The following is an 18854-nucleotide window of genomic DNA, read 5'->3' on the forward strand; positions in this document are numbered from 1 at the left end:
ATTTTATGTAGATAATATCCTCCTAATTGGCGACAATATGGAGCTATTGTCAAGACATAAAGTAATGGTTATCCGAACAGTCTCAGATGAAAGACTAAGGAGGTACAGTATACGTCTCTGTGATCAAGATTATAAGGGATCACTAGAAAAGGATGTTGGGCTTATCTCGAGTGTCTTACATTGATACTGTGAATGCTCGTTTTAGTATGAATACCGCCAAGAAAGGATTGCTACCTTTTAGATATGGCGTTCCTTTATCTAAAGACTATGTCTTAAGATGCCTGTTGAGGTTGAGGAAATGAAGGCAGTATTCTACGTTTCCGCAGTAGATAGCTTCATGTATGGATTACTATGTACGAGATCTTATATTTGCTATACAGTTAGCATGGTTGTAAGATATCAGTATAGTCCTAGTTAAGACACTGAACTGTGGTAAATTATATTCTCAAGTCCATGACTAGAGAATAAGGATAGTTTACCAGTTAGACAGTTTAGTTCCCTTTTTGGATTATACGGTTTCGGATTTCCAGGCTGACCGGAACAAAGAATAATTACCTCGAGCTATGTGTTTTCCTTGGGAGGTAAAACCTTTTGGTTTGACCACTACCTCCAGGGTCTAAGAGTGATTCCTAGTTTGCGTGAGAGCATCACCTTCGTGGTACCTCAAGTGCAGTTGCAAACTCTAAGGAATCCTAGAACCACAAGGGGTCAAACACATGGAGAGTAAGTACCAAGTTATACGATTATTCGTAAATCGAGGTTATGTGCTCAAAGAATAAATTCTCACATATTGGAGAAACCTACTGATCTTTTCACAAAAGGCTTATCGCAAATGGTCATTGAAAGATGGGAATGCGATTGATGCCAGATTGATGCCACCCACTTAGGAAACTTTCAGTATAAGTGGGAGAAGTGTTAGGTGATTGGTAAATAGACGCATTGTATACTAAAAGTTTGCTTTAGTATAAGTGGGAGATTGTTGGATTTGTATACTGAAAGCAAGAACGTTTTATGCTTGTATACAATGTTTCCTAAGTTCACTATCAAATCTCCTATCTGATTGTGTTCATGATTGCATATGTATGTTCTTTATCTCTGTATAAGTAGGTTATATGGTGTGTTGTAGATCACAGAAGACCATATAATTGGAATAACCTTAAGAGATATAATATGATCACAACCGAAATAACTCTAGGACAAGTTATTGGTTTAGGCTGCAGTATAGATGGAAGTAGTTTGTCTTAGCTACTTGTCTATACTGGTACGTCATTACGTATTGATAGGACCACAGTTGAGATGTATTCTTCTATCTGACTTAAGTGAAGAATCAAGATCTCGGTGACTTATAAGATCTTAATACTAATAAGTATTCAGATATATATGTTAATTCGTATATCACTTTGACTTACTATGGGTGAAAGTTATATACTAACTCGAGTACTCTGTATCTTGGGTGATAGCGGTTAATATATGATATTTGATTATCTGTATTAGTACCCGTATCCGGTATAGGATAATGACATCCCCTTAAGGAGCTCAATAAGGTTTATTGCGCTAAACCCTGCAGGTTGATTAAGTTCAGGCGCAATAATAAAGTTTGAGTGGTACTGCTTAAGGATTTATAAAGAGATTAATTAATTTAAGCTGTCAGAGCTCTAATTAATTAATGGATGTCTGATATTTTAAATACGGAGATTTAATAAGTCTAAATACAAGCCCCGACTCATCACCGGCAATAAAGGGGTAAGTCAGTATCGGTTCTCTAGTGGAATGAACTGATATTTATAAATTAATTATGGTCTGGGCTGACCATAGATAAATTAATTTATTTGAGGCCCATCTTTATTCCTTGTATCTGGTCCCTGGACTGGCCCAATGTCTCCTAGCCCTAGAAGGAGAGAAAGACGCCTACTACACTAATTCTGTGCCCACACGTATTTAATTTTATTATAAATACAGCTGTCAGCTCTCAGGAAAACACACTGATAAAAATTAGGGTTTTTGAGAGAGCTGTGGGGCGCAGGAAAAAGTGTGGAGCATTCTCTCTTGGGACTTTCATAGATCGTTGTCCATCCAACGGTGAAAGCTGAGCGGGATACAGTCGAGAAGATCAGAGCTGGAGTCAGTTTTTCGCAGGAAACCAAGTTCTGGCAGTCTCCGTAAAACGGCCATAACTTCCTCCACAGAACTCCGATTCAGACGAATCAGGCGGCCGCGGAAAGCTCTCTCGAAGACGAAGAAGTCGTATTTCTGCACAAAATACGATTGGAGGTCGTTTGAGGGGTCAAACGGAGCGTTGAAGTTGGCTGACCTGTTCAGCGACAGATTGACGAATTCTTCTGAGTTCTTCAGGTATTTCTGAACTCCAACGTGCAGCTGTTAAATTCATAGGAGCATGTTAGGATTAATCGTTGTATGATAAATTAATAATAATCCAAGAAACGATCATCGGGCAAAGCGGAACGTTAATTCAGTTTAATATTCCTTCATGCCCTTGGTTATAGCTCTGTCCTTGATTATAGCCTTGCCCTTGATTGTAGTGTTGCACGAATCCAGGTCTGCTCTGCATTTGATTATAGCTCTGAAATCCTTGTGCCGCTGTCACAACCCACTATCCCAATGACGGGTTAACCGGGGTTATGACTTGGGGTGAACAATAAGAAACGGAAATTAAAGGGGATTTACTAAGTAACCAACATTAATAACAAACTAGTGGTATATATATATAACCACTTGGGTAATTCACAAATGAGTCTGCCATAACGACTAGACCCCAACTGAAAGTTAATTAAAATAAAGTAGTAATAAGTTCAAGTAGAAATGATAAATAAGTCAGAGTGTTTGCAGCGAAAAAAACGTGTGAGTTATGCATATGGAGATGCATACTCAAGGTTTCATTACATAAACATCAAAAGGGAAATCCGCTCAACACCGATCCATTCCATCGCCTGCTCAACCTGCACATTTAGAAATACATGCAGGGCTGAGTATAAAAATACTCAGTGACATAAGCCGAAAATACAACATGCATACATATATAAATTGAACTGCCAACAGTAACACACAGGGGTTTTCTTGAATGACCTGCGCTTACTAAAACATTTCATTCATTTTCATAAAGGTGGATGCGCATCCCATTTTCAGTCTATATGATCCATATCTGTCCTTTCTGTCACGCGCCGGGAAGGAGGCCTCCTTACCACGGACGCCAAGACCGGTCGCAAGCGACTCGCAGTCTCCATGAGTGTACACGTTAACCCTAGCTAGCGACCTTTGTCTAGCATAGGATCCCAATTGGATTTCCTTTAAAGTTGGCGAACCAACACAGATAGGATACATATAAAAACATAAACATTTTTGGCAGTCAATCATTTCATAAACATTTCATTTCATTTCATGAACATTTCATTTTCATTTCATAAGAGTCATTTATCATTTGGGCATAATAATAAACTGAAATTAACAGTTAAAATCATCTCATGCATATATTCGTATAAGAGGCCTACGACACGCAGGGGATCTCTATATACGTATAGTAAAAGTAATGCCCACCTCAATTGTTCTTAAAGCTGGCGTGGAGTCGTTTCTTCTTCGGCTTCACTTTCTGTCGCCCGGACCTTCATTGATGAAGAGTCGATAAGTTCGTGAAGAAATTGTCATAAGACAAAGTCTAATTCTACGTGCCTAGGGTATCTTTTAATGTTTTAGGGTTCTAGCATCCATAATTCGTTACATTAAAGACAGTCAAAAATCAATCATACCTCGTCTAATCTCATTCAAACACATAGGCAACACAAACACATAAGGCACATAAGAATCACAATCAAACATCATCAAAACATGCTCTGTTTTTACACTGACTCAACTTCAAAATTTAATCTGTTCTGACTCCGACATCTCCTGGACTCGAGACTCATACCGAAAGAAAGATCTTCGAGTCTAGTTTCATATAAAAAAAAAGTAGAGTCGAAAACTCCAAGTGGTTTGAGAGATATGACGTTTTTACCACGATCTACCATGTTCGGCAGTTTTGAACAATCGAAAACTTGGATTTTTGAAAAATAGTAAACGTTGTCAAACTGGGCTCAACTTTGGTGGATATCTAGCTAACCCAATAAGGTTAATACCATAAAAATTTGGAAATCTAGATCACACAGGAAGCTACTGAAATGAATGACTCTTTCCTCTGTTCTCTGAAATTCTCGGTAGTAATGTGCAGTTTAGGTTTTGCATTTTAAAGAAGTATCAAACGAAGTTGGAATGACTTGAAATTTTACCAGGTTACTCAAGACTCATGTAGGGACTTGCTATAAAATTTTCAAAGCTATTAGACATCGACAAACCGTCGATCACAGTAGGTCAGTAGGCCTACGAAATTCATATTTATAAGTCCTTAAAAAAATAATTTATATAAATCAAGAAATAAGAGTTTAATCCCAAAAATATTCATTAAAAGTCCATCATAATTTAAATAAAAGAACGGACCTCATTTAAAATAAATAGTCCCAAACTCGTTACGCACATATACTAAATCTTTCATGAAACATCCTTTAAAATAAACTTTGATACATAGAAAATAATTCAACAACTTGAGCTCTTAAGAGGTTGTTTTGCAACAGACATCAAATCTGCCTCGGATCTCCAAATGAGGCTCCAAAAGACATTCTGGAAACTAGACATTTCAAGGATCATTCTCCAATTTGAATCGAATGAAAAAAATTCAAACGAGCAAGATATGCCCTCTCAAAGATGGGTATTTAACAAGCAAAAATCTGAAAATTTCAGATTTCCAGATTACAACCAAGTCAGTGGGCTTTCTTTAAAAATTCATATCTCCCTTTAAAAAACTCCACTGGGAACCCCAAGGGTCAATCTGGAAACTAGGGAGAGATCATAACACTCTACAGTTGGATTTACTCCAAGAACATTCATGGTTTAGAAGATATGACTGTCTAAAGTTCAGTGCACAAAAAGAGTTCAAGTTTGGCAGATTTAGAACATAAATCGGAAAAACCACTTTAGGCTTCACCAAAAATTCTAAAACTGAACAAGTAAGTTCCCAACATGTCAGTGAATATGCAGTAGAAAGATAGGCTTGATAATCAAAGATTTAAGTCGGCCTTTGCCACCTCAAAGTCGTAGGTTTGTAAAATCTACTGGATGGTACAAGGAATAAGAACTAGATTTCAAGAATTTATACCGGTTGTTTCCCTTACTCAAAAATGGTAAGACCGATTTCAAAAGAAAGATACGGGAGTCTAGAGTGACATATTCAAGTTTCAAAGGTTTTCACCGATTGAAACTTTACTTATGGCCTCCCAAAGATTGTTTACCAAAAATGTATTCCAGATGGGCAGTGATGTTTACAAATTCATAAATAAATCATAAGAGCTCCAAACCTTCTGAAATTTTACCAAAGTATAGAAAACATATGAAATATGATACACAATTAATTTGGGAATTTTTGGGAACCGTTTGGATGGCTGGAATCGCCTTGCAAAACACTGCCGAGCAGTGTGCTTATGGCAGATTCGCTGCCTTACCTCATGCACGGTTTTTCACCCAATAAACTCTACCAAAATAATCATCCAAAATCATAAAACATATCCTCACATAATATAGCACACAAATGTGTAAAAATCCATGGCCATAAAGCATTTTCAGTTGAGAAAAAGCAAAGAAAAACTCACCCTCGAAGCACAACCTTCACTCTATAGTTTTCCCACACTCTCCCTTGCTTTGCTACTTCTCTTGGGGCTTCAAAGGCTTCTATGGAGTGTGATAATGGTGGGAGAAAAGTTGTGAGAGTGGGAGAAAGAATGTAGTGGTGGGGGAAAAGGAGTAGTGTGGTGGAGAGGTAGGAGTAGTGGTAGGGAAAAAGATTAGTGGTAGGGAAAAGAAAATATTAGTGATGGTAGGGAAAAAGATTAGTGGTAGGGAAAAGAAAATATTAGTGGAGGATAATGGGGTGTTACATTAAGTAAATATAAAAATGTGGTGTAGTAATAACCCATGTGTAAAAAAAAAATATATGTAAGACTAATCATCAATTAATAAAATGCTAGAGCATAAAACTCTTGTGATCAAAATTAGAATAAATAGCACTAACATTAGTGCACTCTCTCAATTTATAAATACATCATAGGAAAATAATTTGAGAAAAATATTGATGGATAATTTTTATAACTCATCATTCCTAAATTTCTCGGTAAAAATGAATAAATACATAATTTTTTTTTTTCGATTTGAAAACTTAAAATAAATCTTTGAGCTCCATCATTCTCTTAATGGACTCAAAATATATTTTGAGTGCATCATCCGTTGAAATAAAAATAAAAATAAATCATCACGTATGTAAATCATCAAATTCACATAAGTCCGTATTTTATTAATGGATGCTGAACCCTAATTACCATAAGAAATCCTTAAATCAATAATTAAAAGTCTATAATCCTTAATTAAAAGTCGGGGCATTACAGCCGCATAGACCTCAGCTTGTCCTTCCGGAGTAAATTCTCCCATTCGATGACACTCATGGGCTCCATGGCTGACATCTCCACAAATACCACACGGCTCTACGTACTGCATGGCTGGATTCGGCGAGGTTGAACTCTGAACTGGAGAATTTTCCATCTTGCCCATCTTGAGATGCTCCACTTGTCTCACAAGATCGGCTACTTGCTTCTGCAGCTCAAACTGATTTGTCACCGCGCTGGCATCAACTCTTCTTCCACGGACAGATTTCTGTTGGGTGCTTTCGGCCAATGTCTTGAAGATCTCTTTCAGGTCTGCCGCTGTCTTCCGAGCTATGTTTCCTCCTGCTGTGCTATCCACCATAAATTGAGCAGTTTCTACTAACCCATCGTAGAAAAACTGCATCAACATCACATTAGTGAATTGATGTTGAGGACATTGGCGGAGGAGTTCTTCATATCTCTCCCAAGCTTCGTGTAAAGGCTCGTCCGCTCCTTGGGTGAACTCCATTATTTTTGTTGTCAGCTCCTGTGTCTTGTGACTTGGGTAGTATTTCAGCATGAACTTTTCACAAGCATCTCCCCACGTAGTGATAGAGTTGGGCGGTAGAGATAGCATCCACGTCCTCGCCCGGTCTTTAAGTGCATAAGGGAAGCACTTGAGCTTGAGTTGATCCTCCATAAGAGTAAGTAGAGGGATTGTTTGCACTTGTGTGCAAAAATCCCGGATGAATTGCAGCGCATCCTCGCTTGGCATCCCGTGGAACACCAGCGGGGAGCACGATTGCCGACGTGTTTGTATCTCCAATCACCGGCCTGGTGAAGTCTCCCATGTACTCCATATGTTGAGCCATGACTTCTTTTTCCTCGTGTAGATCCTGCTCAGTGTGAAAATTGGCGGAGCTGGCCTTTTCCTCCTTAGTGTGTTCTGCCGTGGCTGTGGTCTGCTCTGGCTGGTCAGAGCTGGATGCCTCCTCTACTACGGTTTGCTCTGGAACGTCAAGATCGGAGTCAGAGCTGGAATTGGCGAGGCTTGCAGCGCTATCCTCGGAATCAGAGTCAGAGTATAATGCGTCTGCTCTAGTACGTGTTCGAGTGTTATCCAGCGGGGACGTTAATTTTCTTTTCAGACTACGGCGTCCCTGCATACACAACACTTAACACACGGGTGAAACGCACCGGGTGGAAAGAAAAGAAAAGTAAAAACAAAAACGTAAAAACTGGAAATTAAATAAAGCAAATAAAACGACACAACTAAAACGCCTAAAACCATCCCCGGCAACGGCGCCAAAATTTGACTCAACTAGAAACACCTCTAAGTTGACTTGCAATAGAACAAGGACATCCTAGCGATGGTAAGTTGACCCAGTGTCATCTCTCAAGGAAAGTCTTTAAGGGCTTTTAGTAGTATCGTAAGAAAAAGCAATAAAAGAAAGCAGTAAAGGTTTTGATTTAAAAACGTAACTTAAACTTAAACGTAAATTGAACTTAAACTTAGCCTAGGCAATAATTTAAACAACTCGAATTAAACCTAACTTAAGAAATTAAAGACTTGTAAATTTAGAGACTTCTAATCTAGGCGTGAAACTAAAGTGCATAATTTAAATGGCATAATTGAAAAGAAAGCATAAACAAAAAACGTAAACATGATTAAACGAAAGTAAATTGAATTTAAATACGAAATACCGTAATTGTCTTGAACGTATAATCGTGTCACTCGATCACAATCCAAGAACTAAACTAAAAACGAAATTAAAATCTAACTTAGAATACTAAAAACCTCGAACTAAGAAAGCAATGAAATTCCTAAGCTTTTGATGCCAACAAATCGCAAGGTGGCGTCTAAAACTAGGGCAAAAGATTGATTATTACAATGAAAAGTATGGCCCTATTTATAGACTTCAATTCCCTATGGATCACCATGGAAGTTGCCATGCAAAGAAGAATTCTAAAGGCAATAGAATCGTGCAAAATAAGGCAACTTCCAGCTGCAATGCGCGCTCTGGGAACACTCCTACTCCGGCCGAATTCGGGGCTCTCGCCAGCGGAATGGCTTTCGCTCTGGCATTCGCCAGAGGAATGGGTCTCCAGCGGAATCGCTTCCTCTCTGGCATTCGCCAGAGGAACGGTGAGTTCTCTGCTATCGAGCGCTGGACTTTACTTCTCTGATGCTGGCGCTTCTCGGCAGAGGAATAGGTGATTCTTCTGCTCTGGCTTCTCGATTCCTCTGACTTTTAACTCCTCTAGCTAGCGACTTCTCTGACTAGTGACTCCTCTGGCTGGTGACTCCTCTGGCTGGTGACTCCTCTGGCATTTCGATTCCTCTGGCCTGACTTCTTTGGCCTGACTTCCGCGCGGGGTTTTAGCTCTGGCGCGGCCTTCTCGGTTCTGGCACGGGGGCTTTGCCTCTCTTCCATGCTAGAGTGTGCACAAACACATGATTCTTAGCCCAAATTCTCCAAGATTTGCACTCTTCATCTCGAAAACCTAAATCTTCTGCAAAGCATAAAATAGACCATAAAACGCATCAATTTCCAGAAGATTTAACTTAAAATAAGCACATGCAAACCCCTAAAATTAGAACAATTAGGCATAAATCAACGGTCTCAGAGCCCGAGCGCAAAGAAATCGCAGAGCTATAGGGGGTAAATGACAAGATCCCCCTCGTCACCACCAGTGACACGTGTATGGTTATCGAACTTTTCACGGATAAAGAGGGATTTACTACCAAAATCGGGGCACATATGGAACCAGAGTTGCAAAGAAAGGTAATCGCTTGTCTGCGCAGAAACACTGATGTCTTCGCATTCAGCACGACAGATTTAAAAGGGATTGATAGAGAAGTGGCTGAACATCGATTGAACGTAGACCCCACAATTAAGCCAGTGAAACAAAAGACGAGGCACTTCGGCGCTGAGAAAGATGCCGCTATTCGGGAACAAGTACAAGTGCTACTAAAAGCTGGGCATATTGTGGAAGTTCAATATCCGGAATGGGTTTCCAACGCTGTTATGGTAGAAAAGAAGGCCAAGACCTGGAGGATGTGCGTGGACTATCGGGACCTCAATGCAGCTTGTCCGAAAGATTGTTATCCATTGCCACGAATCGATCAACTAGTGGACGCTACGTCAGGATGCGAACTTTTGTCGATGATGGACGCTTACCAAGGGTACCATCAAGTTAAGATGCACAGGAACGATGTTATCAAAACAACATTCGCAGTCTGCGCAGGGATCTTCGCATATTTGAGCATGCCATTCGGACTCAAAAACGCGGGAGCCACGTAACTGACTCATCCAAAAACACCTAGCGGATGGACTCGAATTTATACGAGGTCGTCCTAGGGCGGTAAGGTGACTCAAGTCGTCTCTCAAGGAAGGCTTAGCAGGGATGGACTCGAATTTATACGAGGTCGTCCTAGGGCGGTAAGGTGACTCAAGTCGTCTCTCAAGGAAGGCTTAGCAGGGCTTCAATTGTGCTACTCACAGGAAACAGAAAGGAAACCTAAACACTCTAATCGGGTAGATTGGGTCTGACACTCTCTTTTTAAATCTAGGCGTAATTAAATAAAGCTTGTAAATTATCTAATGCAGAATCAACAGAAAGCATATAAATCTATCTAGGCGAAAGATAGGAAGCAGATTAAGAACGCAGGAAAGCCAATAACCTAGGGTTCTAAACTAGCAATCAAGAAAGCAATAATAAAATCAACAACCATAGGCAACAATTATCTAGGCGAGATAAAAGAACAAGCATTCAACTAAGGGAAAGCATTAGCCATCATTAATCCTAAAGAACTTGTAAAGAAAAGCAACATAAATTCAACGGAGAATTACGGAAACAAATCAACCAACGATCTAACTAAACTAACTAGGCAATAAGATTAACAAAGCATAAATCAATACTAAATATCATGAAGTAAACGTGTTCAATTATCTAGGAAAAGAACTCCCAAGAAAGCTTATAGAATTCGGTAAATCAATAGATAGAACTTACAATTGATTAAAGGAAACGACGATCTAGCGTAATCCGAGAGTTTCTAATGTGTTTCTCCCTACCAAAACTCTAAGAAAATAAAGTGAAAATACAGTTGGAGGCTGGATGGGTCGAGAATGGGCGCCCAAAACCCTAAAAAATGGGTTTTTAAACCCTAAAAAACGTAACTGGCAGACCGCGCAGGCGGCCATGGCCGCCCAGGCGGCGGCCGCCGCCCGGCGGCGCCGCCGCCTATGCCCTTCGCAGAATGGACACGGCGGGCGCCGCCTCCCGGCGGGCGCCGGCCACTGCAATGCGCAGCGTTTTTGTTTTGGTCCGTTCTCCCTCGTTTCAAGTCGGATTTTAGATCCGTTTTCGCCTACGAACTCGTATCGAGATGGACTTCGATTCTTATTCAGACCATTCAACTAAATCCTGACTTTATTTTTGTCCACATATCAATCAATTTGAGCATAAAATCCTGAGACAACAAAATTAGCACAACAGCTCAAATCAATCAACTCTTGAGTGAAAGAGACCAAAATAAAAGTCAATATAAGATGTAAACACCCACAAATTCATCACAAAATAGGGCTAAACAACCCCCCCACACTTAATTCCTTGCTTGTCCTCAAGCAACAATCACAACATCAAATGGAAATCCACAAGCGATTCTACTCACCAAGCAAAACACCAACAAATCCAAGTCTTTCTAGATATCTATGTTCTCAATCAAGTGTTCAAAGCTAAGGTTTAAAATGCAACAACAAGATGATACAACTCAATCCGATCAGACCCAATTCTCCGCTAGGGGTGAATTTCCTAATGCAATTTCCTTTATAATCATATCTCGTTCCTTTTTCACATTCTTTCATCTTTTCACATTTCACTCTCTTTTCTGGGGTCAAGTTATTTTTTCTCTTAATAGATAGGCCATATTTCACGAGATTGACATTTTTGGAGGTGGTCCAAAACATTCTCGTGTGGTTTCCCATGCTCATAACGATACTATTAGAGGAGCAGAGACCCAGAGCTATCAAGTACTCAACAACCAACCAAACATTTCAACACAGAGAAAGATATTAGGAAATTGCAATGAAAACACTCCCCCTAGCATCTACCGGACAAATCACGTCAAGAGTTGCTCATCAGGGTGTTGCATCCAAACATTAAACTAATTACACCACACTGGGAACATATCTATCACAAGAGACAAGGACAACAATCAACACAAATCACAAACCAGAATCGCTAGTGAACCACCATCAACATGCGATGTGTACTTTAAAACAAACATGAAATCAAGACAAGGGGACCATTCGCCCCACACAAGAAAGCCCAAGAACACAACAAAAAGACACCCACAGGATTCACAACTACCAACAAACACCCCCCCCACACACTTAAAATCTGGCACTGTCCTCAGTGCAAACAAAAAGAGAGGTGAAAGAGGAAACTTCCCTAAATACCGATCCAGTGGTGAGTCTGTAGTGTCCCACGATGTCTGCCTCTCTCTCATCCATAGAACAAGCAGTCTCCAACGCAACAACCTGCACCAAACAGCAGAAGCAACAAAACACAACACAAACAAAACAAAAGAAAAATGAAACAAGAAAAAGCAAGAAAACATGGGTTGCCTCCCATGCAGCGCTAGTTTTTAAGTCGCCAGCCCGACTAAGAGAACCCCTTAACCAAAATCCGATTGAAGCTCCAGCTGCCTTAGCGCCCTTGTAAACACATCTTCTTGAATTGCAGCTGCGGGTCCTCCAAATGAGTCCTCCATGCTCGTATCCTGGGATGGCCCTCTATCCACACATCCCACGAGATTGAATGACCCAACCTCATCAAGCTTCTCTTCTAGGAGCAAGGCACACAGAAAGCCTTGCTCAATATCACCTTCCTCGTGCAGCTTATCCAGAGATTCCTGCTCAATGTCAGCTTCATCCTGCAAGGTAGCAAGGAATTCCTCCACAATCTCGTCCTCCTCCTGAAACTTATTAAGGAATTCCTGCACAATACAATCCTCATCCAAAGCATCAACTGTTTCAACATAAGAGCAGTTTTGAATTAAGGAAGTGGGGGTAGTAGGTTTTTTATCAAAAACTGAGAATGTTACCGCTCTACCTGCCCCTACAATACTTACAGTTCCCGTACCCACATCGATGCGAGTATGGGTGGTAGCCATAAAGGGTCGGCCAAGTAGCACGAGATGCCCATTCTCGCCTCTAATCCCTTTTCCCACATCAAGTACAACAAAGTCAGCTAAAACACTAATCCCCCTCACGACTACCTCAACATCCTCGACAAGGCCTCGTGGGCTGCTAATGGAGCCGTCAGCTAGTTCTATCTTAATGTTCGTGCATTTCAGCTCTTTATTTCCCAACCTCTCAAAAATATCAAGCGGCATCAAATTGACTGCCGCGCCCAAATCAAGCATTCCCAAGACCTTTTCAACCCCTCCTAAGCTAATATCAACGATAAAGCTACCTGGATCTCCTTGCTTGGGTGGTGGTTGGTCTGGTACAACAGTGACAGGTGGCAGTGGCTCACTGGGGCATTGGGTTGCCTTGATTGCTTGCACGGTTCTGCTTCTCCATTTCCCCGTGGTTATTGCGGTAGTTTCCTTGATTACCGCCACGGCATGAGCTTGACGCGGCTGTTTGTCCTGGTTTAGGAACTTCCCAGTTGGCTGTTCTTGCTGCAGCTGATTTAGGGCTCCTGTAAGTTGCCCAACTGTAGTCTCGAGGTGCTTGATGGTAGCACTCTGAGACTCCATATTCTGTTTGGTCATCTCCATGAAGGACTGCATGGTGTCCTCGAGAGACGGCTTCTGCGGTTGAGCTTGCTTCTGACACTGTTGGGAGGCATTTTGGTATTGCTGCTGCTGCTGAAAATTCCCTTGTTGCATAGGGAACTGTTGATACTGCTGATACTGCGGGGGCTGCTGCTGCTGATAAGCTTGAGTGTAGTTCTGCTGCTGAGCTCTCCAACCCGAATTGGAGCTTTGTTGCCCTTGATTAAAGATAGGCCTCTGTTCAAATTGAGGCCTCCCCGGATAGCTCTGAGCAGCATAGACCTCTGCTTCTCCTTCAGGTGTGAATCCCCCCATGCGATGGCACGCGTTGGTTCCATGACCAAAATCGCCACATATTCCACATCCTTCTGCTGGTGGCGCGTGAACTGGTGGGGCTTCTGCCTGGTTCATCTTGAGGTGATGAACTTGCCTCATCAATTCTGCTAATTGCTTCTGAAGCTCATTGTTGGGAGCTACTGCATTGGCTTCAACCCTCCTTCCTCTAGCTGATTTCTGTTGAGAACTCGCTGCAAGTGTGTTGAAAATCTCCTTGAGCTCATCAGCTGTCTTCCGAGCAATGTTGCCCCCTGCTGTACTGTCCACCATAAACTGTGCCGTCTGAATCAATCCGTCATAGAAGAACTGCATCAACATGACGGGTGCTAACTGGTGCTGTGGGCACTGGCGGAGGAGCTCTTGGAATCTCTCCCAAGCCTCGTGGAAAGGCTCGTCAGCTCCTTGCATAAAGTTCATTATTTGGCTCCTAATCTCTTGAGTCTTGTGATTAGGGTAGTACTTGAGCATGAACTTCTCACTTGCCTCTCCCCATGTGGTGATGGAGTTCGGCGGCAGGGACAGTAACCACGTTCTCGCCCGGTCCTTGAGTGCGTAGGGTAAGCACTTGAGTCTCAACTGATCCTCGGTGAGTTCCAGCAGTGGGAAGGTCTGCACTTGGGTGCAGAAATCACGGATGAACTGCAAGGCGTCCTCACTGGGCATCCCATAAAAGAGCGGCAGCAGGTTTGAATCATTGGGCTTCAGATTATAATTCCGGACCGCCGTGGGAAGCACTATCGCAGAAGTGCTAGTGGTCCCAATAACTGGCCTGGAAAAATCTCCCATGTACTGGACATTCTGCTCCGCCATTGCTTCTTGGTCAGGATTGGGCCGAGCTTCTTCTTCTTCTCCTTCAGAGTGCTCTGAAAGCGTCTCCTCAACGGCTTCCAGGATGGGATTGGAAGCAATTCTCTCTTCACAGTTTTCCTCTTGAAACTGTGATTCCACAGGGTTCCTCGAACTGGACTCGGACTCCTCCTCCAGGCTTGAAAGGACCTCACGAGGTCGGTGAATGTTGTCAAAGTAAGGCACTAGCTTTCTCTTCAAGCTACGACGACCTTGCATACACAACACTAGCAAACCAAATCAAACGCACCGGAGGGAGAAAAAAAAAAAAAAAAAAAAAAAAAAAAAAAAACCGAGTCAAAAGAAATAAACAAAAATAAACACGAAAAACAATGCAACACAATCAAATGCCTAAAGCCTTCCCCGGCAACGGCGCCAAAATTTGACTCATCCAAAAACACCTAGCGGATGGACTCGAATTTATACGAGGTCGTCCTAGGGCGGTAAGGTGACTCAAGTCGTCTCTCAAGGAAGGCTTAGCAGGGCTTCAATTGTGCTACTCACAGGAAACAGAAAGGAAACCTAAACACTCTAATCGGGTAGATTGGGTCTGACACTCTCTCTTTAAATCTAGGCGTAATTAAATAAAGCTTGTAAATTATCTAATGCAGAATCAACAGAAAGCATATAAATCTATCTAGGCGAAAGATAGGAAGCAGATTAAGAACGCAGGAAAGCCAATAACCTAGGGTTCTAAACTAGCAATCAAGAAAGCAATAATAAAATCAACAACCATAGGCAACAATTATCTAGGCGAGATAAAAGAACAAGCATTCAACTAAGGGAAAGCATTAGCCATCATTAATCCTAAAGAACTTGTAAAGAAAAGCAACATAAATTCAACGGAGAATTACGGAAACAAATCAACCAACGATCTAACTAAACTAACTAGGCAATAAGATTAACAAAGCATAAATCAATACTAAATATCATGAAGTAAACGTGTTCAATTATCTAGGAAAAGAACTCCCAAGAAAGCTTATAGAATTCGGTAAATCAATAGATAGAACTTACAATTGATTAAAGGAAACGACGATCTAGCGTAATCCGAGAGTTTCTAATGTGTTTCTCCCTACCAAAACTCTAAGAAAATAAAGTGAAAATACAGTTGGAGGCTGGATGGGTCGAGAATGGGCGCCCAAAACCCTAAAAAATGGGTTTTTAAACCCTAAAAAACGTAACTGGCAGACCGCGCAGGCGGCCATGGCCGCCCAGGCGGCGGCCGCCGCCCGGCGGCGCCGCCGCCTATGCCCTTCGCAGAATGGACACGGCGGGCGCCGCCTCCCGGCGGGCGCCGGCCACTGCAATGCGCAGCGTTTTTGTTTTGGTCCGTTCTCCCTCGTTTCAAGTCGGATTTTAGATCCGTTTTCGCCTACGAACTCGTATCGAGATGGACTTCGATTCTTATTCAGACCATTCAACTAAATCCTGACTTTATTTTTGTCCACATATCAATCAATTTGAGCATAAAATCCTGAGACAACAAAATTAGCACAACAGCTCAAATCAATCAACTCTTGAGTGAAAGAGACCAAAATAAAAGTCAATATAAGATGTAAACACCCACAAATTCATCACAAAATAGGGCTAAACAGTAACAAAGAATGATGGACAAAATTTTCAAGGATCAGTTAAAGGAGAACGTGTCGGTCTATGTAGATGATATGTTAGAGCGCAGCGCCGAAGCGCGTACACATGAAGATGACTTAGAATAAATCTTCTCGGTAGTGCGAAGACACAAGCTCATGCTTAATCCGGCCAAATGCACTTTTGGGGTCTAGTCGGGAAAATTTCTGGGATACAAGGTTACACCTGAAGGGATAGAGGTAAATGCAGACAAGGTTCGGGCTATTCTTGACATGACAGCACCGCGAAACATTAAAGAAATACAAACACTGAACGGAAGGATAACTGCGCTGAGTCGATTCATATCGAGATCGGTGGAAAGAAGTTTGCCTTTCTTCAAAATTCTAAGGAAAAGAAGCCGGTTCGAATGGAACAATGAGTGCCAACAAGCCTTTGAAGACCTCAAGAACTATCTCAAGGAGCTACCCATCTTAACCAAGCCGGTGCCAGGGGAACCGTTGTATCTATACACTTCAGTGGGGGTAGAATCGCTGAGTACTGTGCTAGTCCGAGAAGAAAGGGGTATTCAGAAGCTAATTTACTTTGTGAGCAAAATCATTCAGGGAGCCGAGCTTAGATATACTGCAGCAGAAAAGACAGCCTACGCTATCATGATTACTGCAAGAAAATTGTGTCCTTACTTTCTATCACACAAAGTTATCGTCAGAACGGCGCTGCCCTTTCAGCAAATTTTGGGGAGGCCAGACCTTGCTGGGAAAATGGTAAAATGGGCCATCGAATTGGGAGAATATGATGTGATATTCGAGCCACGCACAACCATCAAAGCGCAAGCCTTGGCCGATTTCATCCAAGAAACCACAAGGTGGCCGCTGCGAGGACCATGGACAGCACAGGTCGATGGCTCCGTCACCAAGGAGGGGTGTGGAGTCGGAATATACATTGAGTCACCGGAAGATGGAACCTACCAGTTTGCGATTAAATTTAAGGACAAATTGTCAAATAATGAGACAGAATATGAGGCAGTGATAAGGGCCGCCCACATCTTGAAAGAGCTCAGAGCAGATACAGCCATCATCAAGACCGATTCTCAACTAGTAGCCCAGCAGTTAAGGGGTGAATGCGAAGTCCGTGATGACAGAATGAGGGCCTACTATGATCAGATGCAACAAATCAAGGAAAAATTTGAAGAACTGGAAATAATTCAAGTACCCCGAGAGGAGAATCGAAAAGCTGATCTATTGGCAAGGATGGCCAGCGCCGTCGAACAATCATGGAACAATGAAATCACACTCCTGTTTGAGCCTAAGAAGAATTCAGTGATCCAAGTCTGCGCGGTTGAAATTGGAAATGACTGGAGAGCTCCAATTATTCATTTTTTACAAACAGGGGAAATAATGGAGGGAGACACCGCAAGATACGCTAAGTATGATAATTTTTGTCTGATCAGGGATCAACTTTACAAAAGATCTTTTACACATCCGTTCCTTAAATGTTTGTCACCGAAAGAGGCAGAGTTTGCTTTAAAAGAGGTTCATCAGGGTTGCTGCGGGAACCACGCAGGATACAAGGACCTGACCAGGAAAATCATCAGAGCGGGGTTTTATTGGCCCGGCATTGACAAAGACGCCAAAGCTTACGTGAAGAAATGCGAATCTTGCCAAAGGCATGCGCCAAGGATCAACACCCCAGGGGAGGAAATGGGGATAATGTATGCAGCGTACCCTTTCGACAAATAGGGAATTGACATTGTAGGCAAACTACCGACAGCACCCGGAGGAAAGTGCTTCCAGATAGTGGCGGTGGACTATTTCTCGAAATGGGTAGAGGCAGAGGCCGTAACAAAGGTAGATGAGGCCACCATCGAAAAATTCATCTGGAAGAACATCTGTTGCAGATACGGGGTGCCAAGAGTTTTAATATCAGACAACGGAACCCAGTTCACTAGCCAAAGAATCGAAGATTTCTGTTCAAGGATGGACATCAAGCAAAGATTTGTCTCAGTGGCTCATCCACAAGCCAATGGCCAAGTAGAGTTGGCTAATCGCACTATCTGTGAGGGCATCAAGAAAAGGTTGGAAAGGAGTAGAGGACGGTGGGCAGAAGAGTTGGACACGATTTTATGGGCACTACGCACTATGCCAAAAATAGCAATGGGAGAAGCTCCGTTCACTCTGGTTTATGGTTCAAACGCGGTCATACCTGCATAAGTAAGGTTAGAGTCACATCGAATTTGTGCATATGATCCAGCGCAGAATGCAGAACTGCGCCGACTCGAACTGGACCTGATAGACTTGAAGAGAGAAGAGGCCCAAATCAGAGCAGCCAAGTATAAGAGTATTATCAAAGCAGGATACGACAGGAAAGTCAAGCAGCGCCGACTTCAGAAAGGGGACCTAGTACTCAAGTGCGCGGATGCTCTAAAGACCACCGAGAAATTTGAAGCTAATTGGGAGGGGCCTTATATTATCACCAAAGTCTTAGGAGGCGGAGCCTATCACTTGTCTGATCAAGAGGGGAGATCTCACACAAGGCCGTGGAATATCAACCATCTCAAGAAATTCTATGTGTAAACCTCAAATATGTTCTGTCACTATGTAGACCAGATACTCTTTTTCTCCACAGTGGTTTTAATGAGGTCTGGGACCATGGTCATCATCAATAAAGATCTATGGTTTTAGGGAAAATTTGCCTCTTACATTTTCTTCAGCATGATTTCTAACACAGGCCTTTGCGACAGCGCAGACAAAAAAGCGACGAGGGCATCAATTGCAAAATCTAATGCATTAATTGCACGACGAGGGCATGAATTGCAAAATCTAAGGCATTAATTGCACGACGAGGGC

The 18854-nt window shown here is 42.1% G+C and overlaps 1 protein-coding gene and 1 long non-coding RNA gene across 2 annotated transcripts; one reads left to right on the forward strand and one right to left on the reverse strand.

The window, feature by feature from the left end:
- Positions 1–2698: 2698 nt before the first annotated feature.
- On the reverse strand, positions 2699–5987 carry LOC131015619 (uncharacterized). The gene is made up of 3 exons (XR_009098607.1): positions 5691–5987; positions 3553–3617; positions 2699–2957 (listed from the first exon to the last, which is right to left on the reverse strand). It is a non-coding gene; the product is annotated as an uncharacterized LOC131015619 (long non-coding RNA).
- A 10296-nt stretch (positions 5988–16283) lies between these two features.
- LOC131018531 (uncharacterized) lies at positions 16284–17747 on the forward strand. The gene has a single exon (XM_057947248.1). It carries the CDS (start codon positions 16284–16286, stop codon positions 17745–17747), a length of 1464 nt encoding a protein of 487 aa, XP_057803231.1.
- Positions 17748–18854: the final 1107 nt, after the last annotated feature.

This window comes from Salvia miltiorrhiza, chromosome 3 (genome assembly GCF_028751815.1).
Source record: "Salvia miltiorrhiza cultivar Shanhuang (shh) chromosome 3, IMPLAD_Smil_shh, whole genome shotgun sequence".
Classification (NCBI taxonomy): domain Eukaryota; kingdom Viridiplantae; phylum Streptophyta; class Magnoliopsida; order Lamiales; family Lamiaceae; genus Salvia; species Salvia miltiorrhiza.

What these genes read in the sequence shown, in the direction of transcription:
- LOC131018531 (XM_057947248.1), top strand. Translation starts at nt 16,284, where the DNA reads ATGACAGCACCGCGAAACATTAAAGAAATACAAACACTGAACGGAAGG.